The 19,627-nt window shown below is 41.2% G+C and overlaps 1 protein-coding gene across 2 annotated transcripts in view; it reads left to right on the top strand.

Moving 5' to 3' along the window:
- Positions 1-19,627, top strand: part of FBXO3 (F-box protein 3) — a 226,784-nt gene that overhangs the window by 60,209 nt on the left and 146,948 nt on the right. For both annotated transcript variants that reach the window (XM_044082835.1, XM_044082834.1), the window contains exons 5-7: positions 1,523-1,727; positions 5,052-5,097; positions 10,142-10,226. In XM_044082835.1, the coding sequence (XP_043938770.1) occupies positions 1,523-1,727; positions 5,052-5,097; positions 10,142-10,226 (336 nt within the window). The remainder of the gene's footprint in view (positions 1-1,522; positions 1,728-5,051; positions 5,098-10,141; positions 10,227-19,627) is intronic.

The raw sequence follows: 19,627 nt of genomic DNA, 5'->3' as shown, positions 1-19,627 counted from the left end.
GTTTAAAATGTTGTGTTTTGTGTAGACACTGTCTTTTGATAAAATAATGCCTCTCCTTTGGGGATTTCTCTGTTCCAGCTTTGTCTAGTATGCCTTTCAGATTTACTTGATTAGAGTTTAGCTGTCCACTCTACATGCTTCAGCTAAGTCACTTTTTCTCATTTGGTGAAAGCTTGATATTTATTCTAGCCTCTCTCACAGGCATTTTTTACACGATTCAGTCATTTAAGACTTCACGATAAGAATGTAAATCCTTCCTTAAGGGGAAAAAAGACTCCATTTGTATGACAAACACTTTTGCAGCCTTTTGGTCCCCTATGCAGACCTCCACTAAGTTTTTTATAACTTAGATTCACACCCTGGGCAAAGATGGTCTTAAATATATGACAGCAGGGTAGCCTTTTACTTGCTTTTCCTTGCATATGTATGCTTGCCCCTTTTAAGGCTTAGGATTGACTAGTGTTGTAAATATGTCACTTTAGTGGTCTGCTTCAGAAATGCGTTTAATACAATACTTGAATGCGAGAATTCTTTGTCTTATCTTGAGAGGGACTGCTGAAGTGGCTTCCCCTGTTCAGCTTTTCTCTACAGTCTTGAGTGCAACTGCTTTTCTTTTTATCCCTTGTATATAATTAGGAAGCAGATAAGGTTAGCTTAGAAATTCTATACCTTAACATTACTTAGAAAGCAGCTCATCTGTTGGTTTTTTTATACCAGCATTTCTCTAATTCAGGGTCTTGGAAGGACATAGCCTGTCCATTCATTGTCATGACAGCATGCTGTACTATAGGCCTGTCCTCTGGTGTGAGTGAAGGCTGGAACCTGAAGATTTTGGTGGGGAGCACACTAACTCGCCAACAGGGTGCATGGTCTCCATGATGCTATTAGATGGGTAATTCCTATTTGTGGACACACTGCTTTTGAAGGTCTAGGAGCATGCGAAGTACTCACGGTGATCTTTGCAATTAAGAATTCTAAACCATATTAAACAAATTACTTCGGCAACATTTATGTGGGCGTCATTCAGTCTTGTAACTTGAGTATACATTCACTGTTGCTAGTTACAGTAAGTAGAGTTGTCTATTGTGTTATTTCATTTCTGTAAACAGTGTGATCTTTAAGATTTTGTAAAGGAGGGTGCTAGGAACCTTGCTACCCCCTCCTTAGAAGGCATTATTAATAGCATTGCAGAAAATACAGTTTGTAAGTGAAGTGGTGTGATCGGAGGTGTGTTTATATTTGAACACATTTGATAATTTTGGATGTATTATGTTCACACTGTACCGGATCCAACTTTCTTAAAGTTTTCCTAATCTTGTTGTAAATCCAGCAGACCTGTTTTGTGATCGTGTTCTCATTTGTTACTGCTGAGGCTGGACTTAGGAGAGAAAGAGAGAGAAGGTAGTACCAAGCTGTGTTTAAATTAGAGAATGTGTCAGCATTGTCCTTCAGATTTCATCCTGGTAGTTTTTAATTAATTTTTTTTTGTTTGTTTTGTTTTTTTTTTTTTATTAACTTGAAGGCTACTGGGAAGCATGTCATTATCAAATCATTACCGCTCTGAGGACCTGTTGGATATCGATACGGCAGCTGGTGGTTTTCAGCGTAGATCAGGGTTGAAACAGTGCCTTCCTTTAACTTTTTGTATTCATACTGGCCTCAGTCAATACATGGCACTAGAGACCTTGGAGGGAAGAAATCAACATGAAATCTTTTACCAGTGTCCAGTAAGTAGAAGTTCTTTAATAAATGGAGCAATATTTAGATGCAAGGATGTGCATCTCATTAAAGAAGTTATTGGCAGTCAATCCTGGAGTCTTATTTCATTCTGAAAGGTTTACTCGAGTACCATTCTTCAGAGTGGAGATAGAGTATGCATACCTTCATGCAGTTTGTGTGTGTAAAGTATGTGTATATATAATGGGCCTATGTCAAAAGATCTAAAGTTCAGAAGACTGACAACCAAAATATCTAAAACTGGAATTTGCCCTTTGTCCAATGTTGTGCGATCTCAGAATTGGTATATGTAATTAGCAGGGGGTATAAAATGTTTTCGACGTTTTGGTTTTTCAGTCTTTTGAACTTGCATTCTTATCATATACCCATATGTTTTATAAAGTTTGTGTGTGTGTGTGTGTGTGTGTGTGTGTGTGTGTGTGTGTGTGTGTATACATACATGCGTCTGTAATGTTCCATCACTATTACTTGGGTTCAGCTTTGTACAACAAATTTTTAATTGTACAATGACTGGCCATTAATATTCCAAAATGAACATGCTGGTTGATCAACCCAATCAGCGCGCCTGTTGTAAATCCGAACATATATCAACGGAAAAAGATCCGGTTGCCCGGACTTTTTTCCATTGGTGTACCCTAACGTCGGACATAGCAAAGAGACAGGATGGAGAAAATGCTAGGACAATCGGGTACGTTATTCAAAACTAAAGACACGTACCTGATTTTCCTTGTATTTCCTCCATTCTGTCTCTCTCCTATCCCTAAAGTGTCTGAAACTTTTTTTTTTATTTAAAAAAAAAAAGAAAGAAAGAAAAACGGAGCAGAGGAGACCTTCTTTTCTCCATTTATTCCTTTCCAAATAACTGATGTACTGGGTATGCGTGGTAACACAAGTCCCATACGCATGCTCAGTACATATCAAAAAAGACAACAGAGTTTATACCAGCCATGGAAAGACAGCACGGTTGGCTTTATTTAATGACTGCCACCAACCGTGTGTAAATCTTTAGTATTCCACATCAGTGTTGTCGGTTATTCCTTAAATATATTATACTTGAAGGATGCTGAGAGTGATGCATTTTCAGGGCGTTGACATATAGAGAATGAACATAGGATTTGAGAGTGAGTTACAGCAAGGGGATGTGCTAGAAATGTCAAATGTCTTTCATTTCTTTAGTAGGCAAGCATCATATGCTTGTAATATCAGCTGAAAGAAAGCTCTTCAGTCTAAGGCAGACTTGCATAAAGTCTGAAAGTGGCTTTTACTCTTAACAGCTTTGTACCCAAGAGAAGCTTTGTAATCTGTTACTTTAGTGCATGTGCAAAATAAGGTGACATATGCATTTTCAGTTTACATTTACAGAATATACATTTTTTCTTGCTTAATGAGGATTAAAAAAAAAAAAAAGTAAAACGATTAGCATTCCGTTTGGAAACAGATTAAAGTTTTTTGATTATCTTGGTTAAACTGCTTAAAACATTTACTTTTATTTTTTGCTTATCTCAACATTCTTACTGTTAAATCAAATTAAATTATGGTCACAAACTGCCAGTTAATTGGTTAAAAGTGCATTAGGGAAATCTTATAACTTGCATCTTGTGTAAAATATGCTTATTTTCTAAAGTTTCTTTTATATTTCTTGATTTAGCTTTGTTATCTTAATCCTTAAAAAAACAGAAGCCTTGAGTTAAAAAAAAAAAAAATGAAAAAACTTGGCAGTGATTGAAAAATGTTCACTACCACTTTTGATAGCATAATTTAAACTTTCTCCTCTATACTTCATTCTTTTCTAGTGGTTGTGGATTTTTTCATAAACTGTATTTTGGCAGTACTCTTCCTTGTAGATGATACAACTGTTAGAACACTATTTTATTTTTAAATGTGGAAATATTGGAATGAGTTTTATATTATGTTTATGGACCACACATGCCTGTTTGCTTACATAGGAGAATGTACTGCACACATTTTAAAGTGTTTTGTTGTACTTCAGTAGTGTATCATGGCATCCAGTGCATTAAGTGCTGCAATATGCATCTTTCTTGGTTCTTACTTGTTTGGGCAGTTTTTGTTTTTATATAAAAAAAAAAAAAAATGTCAAATTTTTAATGAAATCATGATCCAAACGCTTTGCTTTGGTGATGTCACCTTTGGGATATTCCATACACTTTAATGGTTGTGCACTGCACATGTGCAAAAATGTGTCCATTAAAGTTAAATGCATTTCACATTTTGTACACACTTATGAATCTAAGTGCACCTATTTTTGTGGTATGGGCTGGGTGTGTTGCTTATAATGGCAGGTAGACTTAAGTGTAGTAATGCTTATTCTTGTACATAATGCACATATACTCTGAACGTGTTTTTTTTTTTTTTTACACTATTGATGCAGTTACTATGTTGAAGGTTATACTTCTGTATTTATATTACTGTGATTTATTGTTTACTTTACTATGATACCTGGGCTATGGCTGTAAAGGGGTGACAGCTCACCAAATTGTAAAATAAAATAAAAATGTTCCCTGAATTGATGTCACTGATCTTAAAGATCACCTTTAATTTTCAGTAGCATCAGTCTACTTCCGAATGAAAATGAGTATGAAAGTGTTCCCCAGTTGGGCAAAAGTGCAGATTTGCACATGGTAGAGCATAATACACAGTGTGACAGTACGCTTTTTAATACTGTTAATGTTTTGAGAACTAAAAAAGGCAGCTTTTGTGGTCCTCTACTGGAGTGCTCTAATTCTTGAAGACCATGTTTTTATCTTGGACTTCTACAGTGTCTGATAGCCCAGATGCAGTAGTTGTGTGTGCATGTCTGTCAGTCCAAGGGTCCGTTTGCTATAATTTTAGTTCTTGTTAGGTGGTATGTATTATACATCAGAGGCCATTCTCTGAAGTAACTTTGGACGCTGTGCTGCAGTAATAAAAATACACCAGAATACAAAAAAAAAAAAATTTACTTGTTAGAATAATTCAAAGAATACATGTTATGTTTAGTGCATATGTTTTTCAAGATGGTTGTGTGCAAAAAAGTAACTGAGCAAACAAAAACTGCTGTCGAATTTCCATACTGGCTACAAAAGACTTGAGAATTTTTCTTTGTTCTCTGCCTATTTTAAAATCATTCTGTATTTTCTGGGTAGTACATTTATATAGAACACAATGGTTTGTCTTCACAAATGATAGTTTAAATTTGTAAGCTTTACGTAAATGAGTTGTACTGTGCATGACTGCATTGAGACTTGAACTATTGAGACTTGAACTTTTTGTTTATACTGTTTTTATTTCAACAGTTCTACTTTTTCCCATTTTAGGATCAGATGGCAAGAAATCCATCAGCTATTGACATGTTTATTACAGGTAAGAAGCCCATCACTTAAAGTGAATGGAATAATATATACTACCTGGATGTAATCTGAGTGGATATTTAAAAACTATAGTAGTGTATGGGTGCTAGACTCTGTTTTGATGTGGTCAATAGGTAATGCACTTCAGGAATGATTAAAAAGGTGTTAAAGTTCTCTGAAATCTCTCTTTTGGAAATACTGCTAGATAGACTACCTCCGCTGATAGTTTTCGTTCATAGATGTGTACTAGGCTAATGGCCTTGGAGCCTTTACAAGCCTGGCCCATAGGATTATCTTGGCATCATGTCACCCGACCTTGGTTCCCGGTGCCGCTGTCGAGTAAAGCCACTGGAGTGATCCCTGAGGTGAATTTTCTATTTCCCATCCACTCATCAAGATTTCTCTTTAAGAGGACCAGACAGGTGCTCTGCATGACTTGTATGGGAAGTCTAATCCATAGCATGGGCAGTCTCTGGGTTATGAACCTGTCCCTCCAGCATGTTCTGTTGATTGTGGTAATGAGGTTGAGGTCTCTGGAGCGTGTGGTGCAGAGGGATTAGGATTTCTTTAGATCTTTGAGTTCACTTGCCCTTTTGGAAAACAGTGTTCTGTAGAGGATTATACAGTTCTTAATATCACTGCATTGCCACCTGTTCTAGCTGTTCCTCCCTTAATTAGGCTAGTTATAGGCTCGGGTAGAGGGCTCATTGAGCCCAATGATGTGCAAAAATGTAGCTCTACACTGGCATATCTGGAAGGCTGTTAATGTCACTTACTAGACAGAAGGCATAGAACTGAGACATTAGTTACATTGTTACATTTCAGTGATCCGCTAAGCAGTACAATGGAAGAGTGGTAGAAACTGTTGCATATTCTTGTTGTTCTGCAGCAGTCATCTGCTGAACAGATGTTTGAGCCTGTAGTACTGGTTTGGACCCAATAATGACTTCCCCCTTGTCATTAAAATTGTACAGTTAGATGGTTCCTGCTCCACCATAGTTCCCCCACAAGGTTGCCAGAGCAGCTTTACCTAGAGGTAGACTATGTGTTTAGTCATTTTTTCCGGCAGTAATTTGTGGAATTTCCACCGTCACTAACTTAACCTGCTGTAACCGTTTTAGCCTTTCTCATGTTCTCTGGCTTCTTCCTGTTAGTATTGTACATTATTGTAGCATTGACAAGAATTAGCCCTTGAGAGCTACTCCCACTCTTTGCCCATGCAAGTGAGGCAGCACTTTGTAGTGGGCCCAGTGCATAACCTTTGACTGAGTTGCACCGTTTTAAACTTTTGTGGTGAAGATGGTGAAATGTCTTCTGCAAAGTCTGCAGCTCGTTATGCAAGCTTTGAGATAGCAGTTTTGTCCCGTGGAACACCTCAAACCTGTTTCCTTCCTTTGTCTGCTGGGATTCAGAATTGAATTCTGCTTCACCCCAGTTGTGTCTGCACATTAGTTAAACCCACATTACCCTTACTTTGTTCCCCTCTTTGAAGTAACAGCACTGTGGGAGTTATCTATGCTTATGTAGACCACAGTAGATTGTTCAACCAGAAGCAGCTTATCCAAATTCTCCTGTACGTTTGCCATCTGGCTCGTTTGTTAAAGGTTCTCAGTGCAAGTCTTTTATGGTAGACTCCTCCTGTAGGCTGATTTTCCTTAGTGTTCAGTGCCCAGGCCATCACTTCCCGGATGTAATTCTCTTATCCTCGAAATGCATCCATTGATGTATGGTTCGTGGTCTGCAACTTTTAAAGCTGGCTCAAGTTTGAACCTGTCCATTCAGCACACTTGCTAGAGCTTGGCCACTAGTCTCCTGGTGCCTAAAGTATATTTGAACTTTGCTTCCTAATTGGAAAATATACCGATTACTTCTGTTAGTGACACACGTTGTTCTCCTTGATCAAGTAGTTGGGTGTTTAGCTTTATGATAAACATGTCTCTGTAATGTTTGATTGCATTAATTTAGAGGATATGCACTTCTATATCCTTACCAAAAGAATGCGACCGATATTGCTGGCAGTGCCATATTCAGTAAATGCCACCTTTGGTCTTATCTTTGAAATTTGCAGTTTGGATGTCCATACTCACGCACTCACCGTCTCTGGGAGATGGAGACCAAAGACTTGTCATTCTTTGGTAACATTCCATTCTATTACAGAACTGTATGGAGTAGAAGGAGCTTGCAAGTAGTTGTAGAAATTGCACAGTTCTGCAGTCTTTCTGGTCAAAAATGACATCTGCACATTCTGGTTGGCAGACTGTGGATATGTCCACTATGAAGTGGTTATGTATGCAATTTCAGCTTTGTTTGACATACAAGGAATTTGACATAGACTTAGTCTCCACTCAAGATTTAACAAGACAGACCGAGTGTGATTATTGTCTAGATTACCTGGGCGTCAGAGAGAGAGAGAGAGAGAGAGAGAGAGGAAAAACATTCTGTCTAGTGTAAAATGGGCTTTCCAGCATTTCTGTAACATCTAAATGAACAGCTACATCATCAAGCCATTGCTCGGTGAGATTTTATTAAGACCGTACTGAGATTACCGTGTTAAGTCTTGGTGACCACCTCATAGTGACAATCCGAGGTTATATTTCATATTGGTCCTGCTTGAGCTTTTGACAACTTCTGATACTGTTGGGAGCAGCATCTTTAGAACTTAGAACTTGTCTGGCACTCTGCTTGGTTTGTTTCTTGCTATTTTGTTCACTTTCAGATGTGCTATCTGGGATTAATTCCTCTGTGCAATCCCTTTGGAATGTTGATTGCCTCAGGGCTTCATTTTGACTAATCTTTTATTCCTGGTTTGTGTGATGTCCTTGAAGTTGGTCATGCTAGGTAGATCCATCAGGTACCATTTTTATGCTAAATGATATCCAGTTGTGTTCCTTTTCTCATGACCATATGTCTAGTTTTCTGTACTTGGGGAAACTCTTTGCATTACATTCTAATTTGGGTTATCATTAGTCAGCAAACAGTGAATTTTTCTAAAACTGAGACTGCGTTGAGTCATGTGATTATTTTCCTTACGCAGACTTATTTCCCCCATTGTCTTTGTATCCTAATTTGTTAGTGTTTACATTGAAGGTAAAAGATCCTGAGAATAGGTTTTAACAATGAGCTGTTGAAGGAACAGCTGCCTGTAGTTATCAGGTCTTTCTTCAAACATCTGCTATCTTCTGTGGAGCTGACAGCATATGTGCCCACCTCTGTTTTTTTTAGTGTGTGTTTGTGCATTTGTGTGTGTGTGTGTGTGTGTGTGTGTGTGTGTGTGTGTGTGTGTGTGTGTGTGTGTGTGTGTGTGTGTATATGTTAGAACTGCATTACTCTATACCAGGTGCCTTCAGGTATGGATTTTGATACTCATCTGTGATAGACTCTTAGCATCGGCTTTTGACTGGATCATATATTAGGTCCTGTGCTTTTGGATTCAGGTCATAACTGCCTGGTGCATCTGTATGTATGTTCAGTATTTACCTGTTGAGACCTGCATTGTGGCAGGAGGTTTAATAAATGATGTGCAAGTCAGGAAGTGTGGTGTAAACTCCATGTTTACGTAGCATACTGAATTCATAGTACTTTCTATAGAAGTTCATTAACATGTGATGATACCATGTCCCATAGTTAATCTGCATTTTGTGTCCCCTCTACGCAAGGGATGCTTGCAGTCCCCATATCCCTGTTTTCTTACTCAGATCATTATGTGGGAGACTGCTAGTCATTAAAAGATCAGGCTTGTAACTTCTGGCAGGTATTTGACTGTATTGGCACTAGTTCCTTGGTATTAGCTGCTTTTCATGATTAAGCAAGTTGATTCAGATCATTTTTTTTTACATTATTTTGCTTTAAATTTTTTTATTAGAAAGTCCATTTGCATTCATTACTCTTGCCTAATTTTCTGTAAATTAAGATTATTTAAGTGTTGTAGATAGACATTTAAATGAAAAAGAGAAAAATCATATGTTTTGTCGTGTTACAGGAAATGCTGTCCCAGATCTGAAAGAGTTGTTGCTTTGTGCTCTTTCTCATCACTTGTGTCTTGGACAACACTATTTTTGTGCTTTATTAGAAGGTTTGGGTTTTCTTATGTTGCTGTGAAAATGATTGCTCTTCCCTAACCTACACAGATCTGCTTATCACATAAACTCCCTGCAGTCCAGTTGGACCACTATTGCTCATTTCTGGCTAATCGTTGAGCTAGCATTTTGCTGTGTGACCCACTCCCTTCAGGAAGCAAGACTTGTAAGCATTTTGCTGTTTGTCCCCCTCCCGTCAAGAAGCAGGACCTGTAGGCTTGTTGGTTGAGAAAGACTAGGGAGTGAGGGTAACCCAAGTAGTTGGTTGACCTTTAGGCAGTCATCTTGCAGGTTGAGCGGTCTGGCATCCAAGTTGAAGTATTACAGCATGTGGTGAGGTGTATGAAAATTATGCAGAACTTTCATGTGATGTCTGAGTGACTAATTCCAAATTTAGTGCTCTGTGTTATTACAGGGAGGCTTCTAGTTTCCACCAAGGTTTGTGCTACTATGACCCTCTCCGTGGGATATAAAGTAGACTGTTAACAATTAATGAAATAAACTATTTGAGCTGTTAATGAGCTGCTTTCTGTAATCAAGGGTACATGATTTGATTTCTTCCACCTCTGTTTGCCTACTCAGTGACTGTGACCAAGTCACTTAACCAGACTGTGCTCTTTGGTCATCCTTGAAAAGGGCAGTTCTGTTTACTAGGCTCACCTGGTTAATAAATGTACAACATTTTCATTGTACCTTTCTTGGATGACATTGCCAAGCTGAAGCTGATTTTTCAACCTGGGTCCCTGGCATCATAGGCATGCATCCTGCCTCTGTGTCTATGGGATGGCTGTATTCATGCAGTGCATTGTGCTGTGAGAAGAGTGAACATGCCAGGAATATAGATGTGAATTGCAGAAGTATTTCATAAGTAATTTGGTGTTTTCTGTAGTGTTGGTGATAGAATATTATTGTAAGTTTTGGATACATTATTATAACTGGGCGACTTGAGTTAATGGCCTTGGGTTTGTCTTTTTGTTTCAGGCACATCATTTTCTCAATGGTTTACTTCCTATGTGAATAAGGTTGTAAGCGGAGAGTATCCAATCATAAAGGATCAAATTTTCAGGTAGGTTTGCCTTCTTCAGAGAAGAAGCCAGAAAAGAGTAGTACACTGAATTCCATTACCAAAATCATTTTAGTTGATCTTTATATAATTGTTTTCTGCATGTCAGATGCCTGACAGTTAAGTTGGTATTGGCTGGAAGAAAACAGTATGATTAGAACAGGGAGTAGAATGTTCATATTGCTTCACTTATGGGGTTAAACATTACATTAAAAGCTTGGACTAGGATTTATAAATGCTTGAGTAATTCACAAGGACTTCTGCAGCCTTGTATGGTAGGCAAGGAAATGGAAATTTACAAAAGGTCACTGCTCAGCTTGATTTGCAACTGAGCAATGTGGGGACTGCTCAGTATTTCAAAGCTGCATGCTAATGCAGCAATCTGTGGGCATGGCCTTTGCAGGTTAGGCCTGTGTGCATTGCATATTACTTTAACGTGCAGGCTACTGAGTAGTGTGGAAATACTTTGCATGTACCATGCAGAAAATATGCAGAGCAGTGGTACATGTATACAGTTCTTAGCCATGGACACCCATTGTATGCTGTGGTGTTGAAACTGTGTACTGTGGAATGCTGTTATCAGAGCATAGCAGACTAGTAGCCATGCAGCTCAACACTGATTGATTGCAGACTTTTCTGTGGGCTTCTGTACTCAGTTGTTCCAAATAAATTTGTAGCTGGGACAGGTGCTCAGATGGGTGATTTAGACAGGGTCTGTGGAGCTCTTAATGGTATTCATATATGTATGTATTTTCTGCTAACAGATTTTTTTTTTCCTCATCAGGGTAGCAGGAAACCTGTCCTGGCAGTTACTGAGTAAGATACTTAGACCAGAACCCTGTTCAGAATGAGTTTCAATCTCAGAATGTGTATGCTCTTTCATTCAGTCACTTGCACACCACAGGGACACCTAGGGCAGCTTCCAGAAGGACATATAATTCATTTCACTATTCACTATTTAGTCCTCATTTTTGGGATATCCTGCTTGCGGATATGCTGAGAGCTGGCCTGACTTCCAGCACTGTAGCTTCACCCAGTGGTCTCTGACGACTCTCTGCCACTTTAACATTAGGATGCTGATGGTATGAAAGGGGCATCTTTAAGATTTTTTCTTACTACATTGTTCAGTATGGCCACCTGCTATGCTTGTGTCAGTCCTGCAGTTTGGCCTGCTTCCAGAGTAGTAGTAGTACCCCACCAAAGAATCTTTAATTGCAATTTTCTATTAGTTGTAGCAGTGTATTCACTGATGATGATTCCAGTATATGTAGAGAGAAACAGGTGCACAGATTGTGGCAAACCGATACCACATAAGGATTTCCACATTGGTTGCCTTTTCTACCTGGAGCATGTGGACTGTTGTATACAGTATGTTAGGTTCGCCCAGTAATTTGTTAAGGGAGCAGCCAAGTGTCTCCAGGAGTACACAGTTCAAAATGGGGTGTGTGCCTGATCCTGTACAACTATGGTGCTGGCCATTTTTTCCATAACTTTTCCCTCATAAATGTATACAGTCATAAAAGCAACCTTGGGAGAGGCGAGTGAAAACAGAGGACAAGTCTGCCTGATGCTTAGTATTTCTGTAGATGTTTGACACTGAACTTTGTGAGGAGCTTTTAGAGCCTCCATCTTTTTGAGTTCAGTTTGGCCAAGGCCTGTGGTGCAGCAGCTCCACAGACTATCACACCTTGGATTCCTAGCAGCTTCGGTGTGGTAGGACATGTTAAGACACTGGCTGGCTCTGAAACTTTTCTGAGGACCCTGGCTGCCATCACCTGATTTGATTCGTGAAGGGGAAGTGTGGTAGCTACCAAGAGGAAATACCCAGAGACCGAGTGGAGGTCTCAGTCACCCATCCACAAACTGAGACCATTAAAGTGGTTCCTTCAAACTCTGAGGCCTAAAGCTCAAACCTGTGCACACTAGTTTGCTTTAGAATAGGCCTAGTACATTCTCTGCCATATCTATGCCGCAGGTATTAGGGGTCCATTTTAAGTGGAGAAGGGTAGAAACTGCTCTTGTGGAGTATAGTGAAACCTTAGCTTCATTTGGTAGATGAGCTAGCATATGTGGTCCAGGTTTGTACCCTTCCCCGTATGTGATTCTAACAGCCAGGATGCCTTATTCTTATTTTGCCTCCCCACCAGAAGATCTTTTTTTGGAGATGCTCTTCATAAGATGAAGGTGTAGTTCTAATGGGAATCCAAATACTTTCAGGCCCAGCTATGATGTAAACTTTCATGCTCTTGTCAGAACCAAAAGCTGTAGCTGTTTTCCCAGTCATAGATGTACTGGAAGATGCTTCTTTGCATCTAGATTACCTTCTCCCTGATCCATGGAAACCTGATTGGTTGTACCACTTCAGCAGTTACCATAAGTTCCTTTACAAGAATCCTCTGGCTGATCCAGCTGTGGTGTCTGTGTATTCTAGCAAGGCATCCTCTTTGGCTGTATCCGGGACATTCCCTTTGAAAGTAGGATACTAGACTACCTTGGGGGGGGAAAAGTATATCTCTGCTGCCATAGCCTCGAGACAAACTTTCACACCTCTTTTGTTAACTGTCAGCAGTCCCTGCTGGATGACACCAGGGCCAAGGTAGAGGGAACCACAGGTAAGGGTCCGAAACAGAAGCTGCTGGAATTGTGACTTATCCCAGGTTGCTTGGCAGTCCAAAATGTGTGGGCATGACGTAGTGGATCTATCCTGCAGGACAGAATCAACAGGCTCAATTCTTGGAGGCATGCCTGGCTGAGGACCAACTTCCTGTGAAAAAAATGCATCCTTGCCCCCATAAAGAGCTCCTGTTTGGATTTCCTACTGAAAACTTTTTTAAAGACTAGAGGGAATAGGCAAGGCCATGCAATCAGTTATCTAGCATTTTTATTCACAGGCACTAAAGTTCAATAGGAATTAGCCCTCTGAGTCAAAAGCAAGCTCAACAAGGGAAAGAGATCCTAGGTATGGAAAAACATGGTAAGCAAAGTCTAAGAAACCTGGCTACCCCCAGGGGAAAACTGATATGATTCAGTCAGGCTGCTGCTGCTGCAAAAAAAAAAAAAAAACACCATCCTAACCCTCCCCAAACCAAAACTCGGAATATCCTCCTCTTCTAACTGCATGCAGGGCTGGAGGACTATTGAAACTATTTGTAAAAGAATAGGAAGACATTACCCAGAACCAGAGATTCTTCAGCAGCTTTGGACAAGGATAAAAAAACTGTAATCTCCTATCAGACCAAAAGGTAGGGGTGTTCTTCCAATATCAGAAGATCAGTTGACCCTGTTCCCACCTCTGTTAAAGGACCTGCTGAGTCAAGAAGCCATAGAGAGAGTACCAAAAGGAGATGATGATTCTGGATTTTACTCTTGGCTTTTCTGGGTGCCCAGAAAAGAAGGCACATGGAGACTAAAATTAGGTCTGTCCAAACTGAACAAGTTCTTTAACTGCTACAAAATTCAAAATACTGACCCTTCACGGCTTTCTGCTTCTGTTATTCCCTTGTGCCTTTGTGGTCATCTTGGACCTAAAGACGTCCAGGGTGTACCTAAGGTTCCTGAGATTCAAATCGAGGGATGGGATCATTTCCAGTTTACCTTCCTTGACCTTTTCGCTTGTCTAGTACAACCAGGGTCTTGACAGTGTCATGCTCCAGTAACACTGTTCTACAGAATAGCGGGTGTACCCAGACTACTGCCTGATTTGAGCAGACTCTATGGAGGAAATTCAGAAACGCATGTTTTCGAAGACTGGAGGTCTCTTTCTGTCCACTACCCAGAATCAAATGTGATCCTAACTAAGAAAGTACTAGTGTTTTGGGGGCATTGTTAGACTTGGAAATGCAGAAGGCCTTCCTCCCCAGTGATCAGGTACTCTGCTTAATACTTGTTTGTAAATAGCCATGTTGAAGAATGTGATCATGGCAGGGGAATTTCTTGGGGTTCTGACATACATGGCATTATTCTTTCTTATGGTTCCACTAGCACAGCTGCCAATGAAGCACCTCAAATACAGATGGCGTCAACATTCCCAGTCACAGAAAGCCCTTTGTGTATTACATAAAAAATGTAATTTAATGATGGATAATGCAGGCACAGCTCATTGTAAATTTCAACATGAGGGTACTTTAGACTAGCCTAGGGAGTTCAGATGTTCACTATGAACTCAATAGACATGACCCAGGGGTTCTGTATGGAGTCTGTGAAAGTCCATGGCACTTGTGACAATTTTTTTTTTCTTAAATTGAAAGAAGCTGTGATGGCTGTTGCATTACTTTTAAAAGCAAACAGATTTGGGTACAGGGGACCCCCTAGATCCTTGCATCACATGACTGTGGTGTTGTCTGTATCAACAAGCAATGAAGACCACTCTTGAATCCTATGCAGACTGGCAGTGCAGGATTGGGAGATTTCCCGAGAGTCCGGCCTGATCCTCAGTGCAACCTACATACCATCACAAAAGAATGCTTTGATGGGCAAGTTGAACAAATCTTTGGTAGAACCACTTGAATGGATCCTAAATGGAGAAATTTTTGGATCTGAGCAATGGTTGGGATGTGCCAGAAGGTGACTTTTTTCGTTTTCTTAGAAAACTGGCAACAGAGAGAGTTTTTTGTTTCATAATTGTCTTTAGAATACATACTTCCTCCCTGAATTGGTCAGGTCTGTTTTTATTTGTTCCTTCATTCCTTCCTTATACCCCTGATTTCCAAGTTATTGCAGAAGATCAAGGCAGAGAGGCCAGAAGTAATTCTGATGAACCCTTATTGTGCCAAGTACCATTGGTTCTTCTGTTGCTAAATCTAGTAAGGACAGAACCAAGAATTTTGTGTGTTTGTGTGTGTGTGTGTGTGTGTGTGTGTGTGTGTGTGTGTGTGTGTGTGTGTGTGTGTGTGTGTGTGTGTGTGTGTGTGTGTGTGTGGTCCTAGTTACTCACAAAAAAGGACCCCTTACGCATCCAACCTGACTACCTTATGGCTGAGAGCTTGGATGGTCCAGGAATCGTTCTTTCTAGACATGTTTTCAGAGGATGTACTAAATATTAGAGGCTAGAATGGAAACCAGGAAACCAAACCCAGAAAATTAATACCTATCAAAATGGAAAGAATTCTCCCTTTTAATACCTGTCCAGGGACTAGGCACAGAATGCAGCTCTTGTGTCACTGGTCCTGAATTATCTGTCAGATCTTTTCAAACTGGGTCTGTCCTGTACATTTTCAGAGGTTCATGAATCTGCTGTCTGCCTACCTCCAGACTCTCTCATATTCTTAGCTACCAGTGAAACTGTAAGTAAAAACATGCTTCATCTTGAACCATCCAAAAAGGACACTACATCATCCTGGTATATGAAGTGTTTTAGAGAAGCTAAAACGGTGTCCTTTTGAACCAGCTGTTTGACTTCCCTCAAGTACTTGTCTTGGAAAGCATTGTCTTTGGTGAGTGTGATAGTCTGCTAACACAGTATCAGAACTGCAAACCATGATGTACAGGGAACCATTTTTGATTTCTCACTGGCTGAGTGTCCCTTCACACCATTTCTTTCCTGACAAAAGTAGTGGCAAAGATTTTCTTGACTTGAGTCTTCCACTTCACTGTATTTTCCCTGAGTCTGAGAACAAAGGGAAATGAATATTGAATTTTTTGAATATGCGTAAACCTATTAAATATTTGGACAAAGCAAATGATATCTGAAATGAATAACTGTTTTCTTTGTTAAAGATATTGGGAAGAAGTCTTAATATGTAGAATGTATCCAAATGACTGCCAGTTTTATCTGCTGCTTTTCTACCCATATCCACTATTGCCAGGGCATGTTTAAGCATGCTTGGCTAAAGCCACAGATGCCACCAAAGCATTCTGTAGACAGGTCAGTAACCAGTCCGTTCTGGAAGCATCTACTTGGGCTTCAGTCTACACCTTCTCAAAACATTATAACCCAGCAGTTGCATCCAGGGCCAGACAGGAACGGTTTCTCCTTTCCTGTAATGTCTTCTGTTGTAGGAAGCCAAATTAACATCTGACACTCAAAGGTCCAATGCTCTGGGAGCCATCTCATTGATGAGTGCAACACTGAATGTCCCAATAAACGCAGTATATTTAGGTCAAGAACTTGTCGTAACTGTAGCTGTTAAAAGTATAGTCACTGTTGTACTGTGGTCCTTTGAATACCCCCTCTCTAGTCCTTCTTGCACACTCTGTGGCTGGAATGGACACCCTATACCCTTGCCAAGCCCCTTTCTTTTTTGAACTTGCATAAACCCTGTAGAGAGTGTTGGGCCATCATGGCTGTGCCTTTTTGTTTGGAGGGGCGTACTCCATTTTTCTCTTTAGGCCAACTGGTGCTCTGGTTCCTAGGAAGAGCATTTTTCTGTAGCCATGACAGGAAAGTTCCAAAGATGGTACATTATAGTTAATGCCTTTCTTGTAGCACTGACATCCTGATGTGTGAAATGAGATGAGAGAGGAGGGTACAGCTCTGGAAGGTAGCTCGGATGCATGCTATTTGCAGGCGCAATATTCCATTGATGTGGGCTGCAGCAGTGAATGTACTAGAACATCTAAAACCTACACAACTGTATTTTCCAAAATTCAATGTGTTGAAAGGACAGATATTTCAAACTATGAGACTTTTTAATGATGATGATAGTCTCATTATTGCACTACAAACACTTAAACAAGAATTTTTAGAAAGAGGCTATAGTACTAAACTTATTGATTCTCAAATAGCAAAAGGATGGCGGCATAGATCAGGTAAGTGCCAGCCATACTTTTCCCCCCTCCCCACTAGTATTAACAACAGGGATAATATTGACAATACTTTCTCAAGTGATGCTTCCACTGATACCTCTAGGAATAAACCAAGGATGCCATTGACCTTTGCCAGTAATGTGCATGTAATATTATTAAAAAGAACTGAGATATTCTGTCTACTGTACATGAGTTGAATGGGGTCATTGGCACACAGCCAGATTTTGCTTTTAGAAATGATAGATTACTTAAGAGTCAGCTCTGATGTTCATCGTATTACCCTGCTGCAGTCATCACTCTTGGGTTATCCTGTCGTCAGGCGGTCCTGCAGTCAGCCGGAATTCCAAAGTCTTGGTCCAGCGTCGGATGCTGTCGCTTCTTCCCTGACGTCAGTGCGCCAGGGGTATATATAATGCATCTGATGCCATTTTCTTCAGTCTTTCTTGCCGCGTGGTGCCCGAAGCAGAAGCAGTTCGCAAGTGCCGGTTGGCCAACTCCTGAGATTTTCAAAGTCTAATTTCAGATCCGAAGTCTTCAATAAAGCGAAGTACCCCGTTGGGGAAACTTTTCTTGCCTCAGACCGATGTCAGAAAAAGTTAACAATTGTATTTTTTGTGGGAAGCAAATACCTCATAAGGATTTTCAGTCTTACTGCATACCTTGCCTAGGCCCAGACCACAACGTCACTGGTTGTCGTTTTTGTGCTAGGTTTAATAAGCGTACTATAAAAAGACGCTTTGATTTCACATGACACTACTTCAGTAGAAAATTTAACTACACAATGCCGTCGGAGCAGCCAACTATCGGCGTGCACAAAAAACGCAAAGATAAGGACAGGCAGCCTAGACCCAAGCCAGACTCCGAGGCCTCGGCTGGACCAGTCTCCGGTTCACCGGTCTTCAGTGAGGCTCCGACGCAGCCCCTGACTACCGCAGATTTGGAACCCGAGACCGCTTCAGAGCCTTTGGCGGAGAGTGCTAGGCCGACGCAGCCATTTTGTTTAGCCCCTACTGACGACACTGCAGAAAGAGATGTCGGTCCTGCAGAAACGCCTTCGGATGTCCTTCAAGGATGCATCTGCAGTTATCACAAATGGGTTGTCCTGCCTCAGGCAGCCCTTCGGTTGGTCGGATTCCAAAGTCTGGGTCTGGCCTCGGCTGATGTCGCACTTTCCTTGACGTCAGAGCTTCTGGGGTATAAAAGCATCAGCCGACGCCATTTTCCTCAGTCTTTCTTGCCGCGTGGTGCCCGAAGCAGAAGCAGTTCGCAAGTGCCGGTCGGCCAGCTCCTGTGATTCAGCTACCGAAGACTTCGAAAAAGCTAAGTACCCCGTTGGGGACTCTTTCTTGCCTCAGCCGATGTCAGATAAAGTTAATAATTGTTTAACTTGTGGGAAACAAATACCTCATAAGGATTTCCACTCTTACTGCCTCCCCTGCCTAGGCCCAGACCACGACGTCTCGGCCTGTTCTGCCTGTGCTTCCTTCAACTGACGAACTCTTAGACGTCGGTCGGAGTTTGCAGAGGAATTCTTTGGGGCTAGTTTTGCTTGCAAGATGCCGTCGGAGAGTCCGACTTCGCATTTAGTTAAGAAACGGAAGGACAAGGACCGACACATGCGGGCCGCGGTTTCGGCTGAAACCACGGTCAGGCCTACCGCGAGTGTCTCGGTCTCAGCTGAAACCATGGTCAGGCCTACCGCGAGTGTCTCGGTCTCGGCTGAAACAGAGTCCTTGGTACTTCCGATTACCGAAACCGCACAACCGACTACCTCGGCCCCGGAGGCCCCGGCCGAGTCGGTTATTGAATTACCTACTGAAACTGGTGTCCAGGAACCTTCCGACACCATTCCTTTAGACAAGTCTACTCCTGCATGTGGTGCAGCAAGACCTCCTGCATCCATGTCCATTAAGGCTTTCTCTAGGGCTAAAGCTGCTAAACTTTCTAAAGCTTTGCCTCTTAAGGTTACCTGTCAGAGACCCTCTACTGGCTCACAGATTCTTAGCTTAGCAGAGGATCTTATCTCCTTAATTAGAGGTTCTCAACCTCATCCGGACAGGGGCTCTCAACCACCTCCAGACAAAAGGCCCAGGGTTGAGCCCTCTGACCCCCACTCCTCAGATGAGTCCACTGATGGCTCTACTCTGTCAGACCACCAGGAGGAGGCTTATTCGGCCTACGAGGATTCTGATGCTGAAGAATCTATTCCCTCGGCCTTCCCTCCTGAAGAGTTTTCCTTTGGAGAGACATTACATTCTATGAGAGAACATTTTCAATGGCAGGGTCAGGAATTCTCTGATTCTAGAAAGAGATTAAGGAACTTTTTACATTTACCTCAGCATAGGCCTTTAGCTATACCTCCTGTTTTGAATGTCATTGATGATGTGTACTCTGATGCTAGTACAGCCCCTGACTCTCTCCCTCCGGCTCCTGCCAAACCTGATAGGTACTACAGGGTCCCGGACTCGCATCTACACCTGTACAAGGCCCACTCTGCTGATCCAGAAACTATTTCCCAGGGCCCTAAAGGGGTTGCAGCTGCCACTGCTAGAAATCCTCTACCCTCTGAAAGGGAGTCCAGAGCTTTAGAGAGATGGGGTAAGAAAGTGTATACTTCTGCAACTCTTTCCATGAGGGCATTAAATTGTCAATTTCATATG

Source organism: Protopterus annectens, chromosome 9.part0 (genome assembly GCF_019279795.1).
Source record: "Protopterus annectens isolate FY-2018-M chromosome 9.part0, PAN1.0, whole genome shotgun sequence".
Lineage (NCBI taxonomy): Eukaryota > Metazoa > Chordata > Ceratodontiformes > Protopteridae > Protopterus > Protopterus annectens.
This window is presented reverse-complemented; position numbering and strand designations above follow the sequence as displayed.